Source organism: Lampris incognitus, chromosome 10, assembly GCF_029633865.1.
Source record: "Lampris incognitus isolate fLamInc1 chromosome 10, fLamInc1.hap2, whole genome shotgun sequence".
Lineage (NCBI taxonomy): Eukaryota > Metazoa > Chordata > Actinopteri > Lampriformes > Lampridae > Lampris > Lampris incognitus.
In genome coordinates, this window is record NC_079220.1 from 12,539,615 (window position 1) to 12,546,888 (window position 7,274).

A 7,274-nucleotide genomic window follows, 5' to 3' on the forward strand; every position below is an offset into this window, starting at 1 on the left:
CCTTTGAATCTTTGAAACAGTATGATGATATTACATGACAGTATATTATTGTCATTATTATATGTCATTATGTTATTGCTAGTATTCTCTCCCAGACAAACTGAGTGTTGCTGTGGAGACACAACACTGCTCCCAAGTGGCCGAGTCACAACTAGCAGCTAACAATGATAGATAGATAGATAGATAGATAGATAGATAGATAGATAGATAGATAGATAGATAGATAGATAGATAGATAGATAGATAGATAGATAGATAGATAGATAGATAGATAGATAGATAGATTGATTGATTGATTGATTGATTGATTGATTGATTGATTGATTTATTGATAGAAACAATGAATAGATAGATAGATAGATAGATAGATAGATAGATAGATAGATAGATAGATAGATAGATAGATAGATAGATAGATAGATAGATAGATAGATAGATAGATAGATAGATAGATAGATAGATAACAATGAACAGTTAGTAAACAAAAGTAAACCATAGTGGTCAATCTGCTTTCTACTTTTGTAGCCATTTCTTAACTGTTTTGTGCTGAGCTCTGATTTACAATGTCCACACTGACGTTTCTTAGCTGACGTCTATCCTGCTCTACCTCTGACAGATGTACAAGAGCAAAAGAAGTGTCGTGTTTTTGTTTTTATGTTTTTGTTTTTGCTCCTAAACTCATCTCAACAACAGTTAATAAGATAGAGGCACCCGTTTCCTTTCCATGTTTTCCTAGTTGGGTGAGGGGTTCAGACCAGTGAACTCTCTACCAATTAGCGTCCTCACTAATCTACCTTGCCTAACATTTCCATATCTAAACTACAGAGACAGTTGATGTACTGCAGTCTGCAGACCAACTGAAATGGCCCTTAAAATCAAACCACACATTTAGAGGTTAACGGTCGACTGTGTAAAGTGTTACCGTCCAAATAAAATGGGTTAATTAACCGGAGACACCAGCTTACTTTCTCTGTTCAACAAAAAAGTGGGTTTAGCCAGCTATGCGTGAAGTGGGGATTGGCAGGCTGCATTGCCTTTAGGTTGACCGATGCTCTTATTGAGTCAACAGCGAGTAAATAGTGTCCTCTGTCTGTGTTTCTTTTAAGGGGGCAACACGATTTATATTCCTCGACCCAATCAAAGCGATCGATTGATCATTCTCGGTCGATTTGACCGAAATTGGGTTGAGCGTGCCGCACGCGCAGGTGATCAATAATAATAATAATAATAATAATAATAATAATAATAATAATAATAATAACATTTATATGGCGCTTTTCTAGACACCCAGAGCTCCCTGCCTGCCGCCCAATGACTGCTGGGGTAGGCTCCAGCATCACGGCGACCCTGACAGCAAGATAGGCGGATTGGATAATGGATGGACGGGTAGACACCCAAAGCGCTTCACACTGAAGGGGGAAACTCACTTCAGCCACCACCAATACAACAACAACAACATTCAAACAACAATATTCAAACAACAACAACATTTGAGCAATATTCAAAGATGGGCTCGATTATGTAAAAAAATGCATAGAAACCTTCGATGTATAAGAAAATGTATACATCTTTTTAGTGACGTGGGCCACCCCTTTTCTCACAAAATGCATATTCCACGCAACTCAAAGTTTACTTTATTAACATGATTTCTGTTTTGACAACTTGAACGTAAACGTAATTACCGCTAGGATCGTTATAAGCGATAAAATAAAGCGAAGACAAGCGAAATCCGCGTTAGCTACTTGGCGTTATTACACAAGTGGTATTTGACTGTAACAGCCTGGCGGGGTGAATAAAGTTTGTTGAAGAACACGCAAACAGAAATCAAAGATGGCGGCGCTGCCATCGTCTCTTCGGGTTTGCCGGGGAATACTGAAGGAATTACGTACGATTCAGGGGTCAGGTTATAAGCAGTCGTTGGCGTACAGCTATGTCATGGACCAGTTTCGTAAAAACCAGGTGAGCCGCTTAAGCGCATCGTTAGAAACACCCAGCCTTTAGGCGTCAACTACCCAGCACCAGAGGCAGGGTACCTGCAGACAGCATGGACGGCGCTTGTTTATCTGGCGTCGAGGGCAACTTGTCTTTACACCTAATTTGCGTCTTCTTGTGGACCGATCGTGTATAAAGTCTTTGGAGAGCGTTGTAGTCTATGCTGCGTCGGGTTTTTGCAGAAGTCGAGCTGATCGTGTCAAATGAGTGATAATTACGAAGACGCAAGGTGACCGTGACCGGCGTGAGAGCGTTGTAGTCTATGCTGCGTCGGGTTTTTGCAGAAATCGAGCTGATCGTGTCAAATGAGTGATAATTACGAAGACGCAAGGTGACCGTGACCGGCGTGTGATAGTTTTGTTGTAGCTAATGCTAATCGTGGCTAACGTTAGCCGTAGCTGACTGTTAAGTGCAATGTTGTGAGTCGCACATGTGACGTAACCGAGATACGGTTACGTCACATGTGAACTGTCGTGGCTAAACCACACAACGGGAATACGTCATACTCTCGAAACCTCGGACGTCTGCAAAATCACTTAACTTAGTTTTCGATCTAATTGTTAAGCATAATTGCTGATTGACTCCAATCCAAAGAAAATCTTAATTGATAAAACGTTTATCTTCAAAGTATGTTCACGGCAGTTCTAACATTTTATCTATTTGAGCGTGAATTTCAGATTGTTTGCATTGGATACAACTTTCACAATTTAAACCATTTCAAGTGCTCTCTCGGATATTTAGTTATTTTAGTTATTTTATTTGTAAGGGACCATGTACAGTGTTAAACATAAATGTTGCCATTTGACGTACTGTACCACAGTTAGCTTACAGCTAATTTTCATCTGCAGTGCCTTTAGCAGGTCACAATTGAAGTGTATAACAACACAATAATAACCAGTACAAAGCTAAAACACACACACACAGGACACATGGTGCAAAGTTACACACAGTAGCGCATTGCATACAGCGACGATGTCAACTAGAAATGACAAATGCGTGTTTATGTCAAATTAAAACTAAAGATTATTTGTGTACAGGAGAAGACCATGAGATAAAATGTAGCGTCAATGGTTACAGATTTGAGTAGCTTTTAGCAGACTTTGCAATTTGGGTTTAAAAGCACTGATGGAACTGCAGCTCTGCATATCGTCATGTAGGGTGTTCCACTGAGTTGTGGCTTTCAAAGAGAATGCTATCTATTAGCTAGCTATAGCCATCTATTTTCTGTCTACCCAACTGTCTATTCATATCTATCACTTAGCCCATCGTAGCACTTGGACTGTCTTTTGAGATTAAGTGTCGGGGTTTGAAGCATATGGACTGCAGCCGTAATTCATTATGCTCCACAGAACATGGTTTGCCAGGGTGACTGTGTGCATGTGTAGTCACCAAAGCATCAAGATATGCCTTTGAGAGTCGGCTAGGGGGAGATCTTGCATTATCCATTAGTTTCTCTCCTCTTGAAATAGCCCAGAGGTGAGAGACTTGTGTCAAATATAATTTTAAAAAAACCAAATGACTGTCAATAAAGCTTGCATACATTATGGATTGGTGTGTGTGTGTGGAGGGGGGGTATTGCAACTGTGGAAAACTCCTGTGATGTTCAGTTTGCACTGTTATATTATTGTATGTGCACCTATAGATCCATTGCTTTTTATTGTCCTTCACCAACTAGTCTTAAGGGATTTCGTTATATGTTACTCTAAACTTGTCAGTTTATAAAGATGTCAAGCAACTTCCAGCTCCCTTGCAAACCATTAAATCAGTTGTTATAAAAGGATGTTTTGACTAAAAAGGCTACAGTCACTAGCATTACTTGATTAAGTTGTTTTCTGAGTTTGGCTCAACTTTTGTTTGTTTCTCTCCCATTTCTCTCCTTCTATCAGGTAACAGAGGAGAGGTACTGTCGTGCCCAACAGGTAGCGCTCCATGCTTCACACACCTACCTTTGCCTGTTGGCCTCCACCAGGAACCACATGGTCCTGCACAACCTGTACCATGGCAAGGGAGAACGTTGCCCAGATGAGGTAGCTGGCTTAGTGGGGCTTAAATTACCCACTCAACCAGGAGGAAAAGGATGGGAGAAGTGAGGAAAAGAAAAGGGGGCAAAGGAAGAGGGGAAGAATGGGACACATACCTGGGTCAATTTACTTTTCCTCGGTTGTCTTTTCTGATTGTCTGTGGGTTTGACCTGAACTTTAAAACCTAAATCCTTGTAATCCAACAGGAGTTTTTTTAGTAAACAAGTCATCCAGGTCTGTCTGGAGAACTGGAACAATGGAACTTTCCTACCATGGACAACAATGAGAGAAATGGACCCTGTTTTCAATGGGCTATTGTTTTGCCATCATCCATTAAAGAGATGGCTGTGAACAGTATGCTCTGACTGTAACTATCGTAAGGCCTGTTGTAAACTGCGAAAATTAGACTTGTAGTTAAAGCTGTAAATCTACTGTGCCACACACCTGGTTTTCATTTGTTGACACCAATGACAGAATTGTATGAATAGGAATGTAAATGCGTATTAATTGAGACTTATTTGTCCCATTAAAATATTATTCTCTGTCAAAATGTTTTAATTTTTCTTGTGGATCAGGACTGATTTCATAAAACCCATCACATGACATTCTGGTTCTGCACCAATAAAATTAACAATCAAATCCATGAGACCTTGTGACAATCAATTCAATAGCCGCGCATTTGTTTTGGATCACAGTGAATTAATTTTGACCTCTAGAACCTGGGATGTCCTTACTGTCTTAGTGTTGGATTGTAAGAGCGTTGTCAACCAGCAGTTAAAGAAACACTAGTACATCGAGCAGAATGTAATAAGAGCCATTTGGGGATTTTTCTGTTTCAGTTTAGCCAGGCATAACATAACGGACATTCTCCAAGATTTTTTTTTATTATTATTATTATTTAAAGTAACAAGAACAACCGTGGCCAATCAGGGTGAAAGTTAATTTAAATAAAGCATTGAAAAAGAATCCAAAAAAAATAAAAGCGGACAACTTCCTGACATTGCATATTGCTGCGATGGTATATCCACCCCTGTATTCAGAACACAACGCTATTTGTTGTAACAAGACAGGTCAGCATGGGTCATCCGCAACTTCCAAAGCCAAACACAAACCAACTTGTGGAGCTCATTTACTTACATCGAACAAGTCAGAAGCAAATACCTATTCAAAACACAAAAACAGACTAACGAGAGACCACACAACAGGGAAGGTGCCACCTGCTGTGATGTTTTGTTCAGGCTTTCAATTAATCAGCTTGTCCGATAACCTCTCTACATCCATTGTTGGAAGTTATCTGATATTTTGATCACTTTGACTTTAATTATGTAATTTCTGTCTAGACTGACGGGTGTGCGTCGATGTTTGCAATGTGTATGCTGGCAGTGTTTGTATAATTTTATCCGGACCCCCCCAGCAGACTGCAGGGGGATGAGCAACCGCTGTGGCGGAAGCTAACGGGGATCCAGATAAAGAATAAGAATAGGAATTTGTGCCCCGTCGTAATTTTAAACTAATGACTTGACAGTTTAATTATACAAGCCTGTCGCCGCTGAATTAGGGAGGTTGTCACGGCCGTGACGTGCAACTGCAGAGGGCCTGCACGTAAATTCATGTGATCACATTCGGTGCCTTTAAGCGCTCGGCGTTAATTATTGATTGTCAAAATGGCTGGTTCACAACCGCACGACTGCTTTCAGCCACGTCATCTGCCCCCGTTATAAATCGTGGCAGGCAGACGGCGGGTTTTGTGTCACCTGTCATCTCCCCCTCAGTGTGCAGCGCAGTCGTCTGTCGCCTCCTGTCACTGCCTTTGTGGGGCAATTGTGCAATATTTGTCTCTCCTCTGGGGGGCTGTTCTCTCTCTCCTGTCTTCAGCTCCTTCACGTGTAGTGGCCTCACCACCTCAGTTGTGCTGACCCAGTCTTATCTACTCCGCTTATTCCTCAGTGAAATCTACCCGACCTGATTGCTCCTGCTTTCCAGTGCTGACTAACACTGCCTTCAGTGTGCATTTAAATAGACCAACCCCAAAGCCTAGAAACTCGCTGTGACACAAAGAGTAAAATGCATGCGCGCGCACACACACACACACACACACACACACACACACACACACACACGCTCATACACACACAGCTCATTGAGAGAAAATGCATGCTGACAAACCAGCGGTTAGTGTCAAATTATGTTGCAGAAAAGCAAACCGTGCTTCTCGCCCACTGTTTTGTGCCCAACCAAGCACAGACCGGGAGAGAAGCCCTGCACAAGTTAAGTGTCCCCGGTGGTTATTATCAAACCAAACATACGATATTTCTTGCGTTTGGTTTTTGTCAGGATTTTTACCCCCCATCTTCTGAGGAGACGGTGAGGAAGCAGGGCCTTGAAATCACCTGTGACCCCCCAAAGCACATTCTTCACGAACAGCAAGCCTGACCTGAAGGATGAGCCTTTGGGAAGAAGGCTCAGGTTACCAAACTACGTTGAACGGGTGTAGGTTTTCCTGAGTTTCGCTGTCAATCAAACCACTGAACAATAAGAGACGAACGTGTCTTGATGCATGCTCAATAATCCAGGCACCCGATACACAAGTCACGGCAATCTTCCTGGCACTTAACAGCATCCACTGTATTGTTCTGTTTGTGCCGGGGGACCTGATCCTTGGGGTGGACCAATTTCTGTGTGTGTTTTGGGGTTTGCAAGCAACTGAGACGTGGTGTTTGGAAAATACGCCTCTCCACTGTTCCCACACTCCCGCCACATACGATATCAGCACTGGTTTAAGCTTAGGCGGCTGTTGTCCTTCTCCTCTCTTGGATCGGCTGGTGCACTGTTTAGGCGCCTTCCTGGCTTTGACAAACGCCCAGTTAGGATAACCACACTTAACCTGGGCCTGTTTAATGTGGGGTTTCTGCCCTTCCCCGGCCGCTGTGTCGGTGGGGCAGCTCGGTGGTGCAGCGTCCTGATGACTCCTGGTTTGTGCTCCAGTGGAGGATGAGAGTCAGACCTTAAGTACTGATCAGTATGTGTTGGTTTATGGTACATCAACAATCAAATGTCCTCCATCACCCATTGCAATTTCACAGTCTAACAAGGCTAACCTGTCATTTTTCACATCCTCCCTGGTCAACTTGATGTGGTTGTCCACACAGTTAATGTGGTCTGTGAAATGTGCTACGTCCTGAGATTAAGTTTTAACCCAGATGTTGTCCACAAATCTGAACCAATGGCTAGGTGGTGCCCCTGGACAGGACATCAGAGCCC

The 7,274-nt window shown here is 42.4% G+C and overlaps 1 protein-coding gene across 1 annotated transcript; it reads left to right on the forward strand.

Annotated features, from left to right (window-relative positions):
* The first annotated feature begins 1,830 nt into the window (after positions 1-1,830).
* Positions 1,831-4,650, forward strand: fmc1 (formation of mitochondrial complex V assembly factor 1 homolog). Its single transcript, XM_056288557.1, has 2 exons — positions 1,831-1,959; positions 3,879-4,650. The coding sequence occupies exons 1-2, from the start codon at positions 1,831-1,833 to the stop codon at positions 4,080-4,082; spliced, it is 333 nt and encodes a 110-aa protein (XP_056144532.1). The 3' UTR covers positions 4,083-4,650.
* The last annotated feature ends 2,624 nt before the right edge of the window (positions 4,651-7,274 follow it).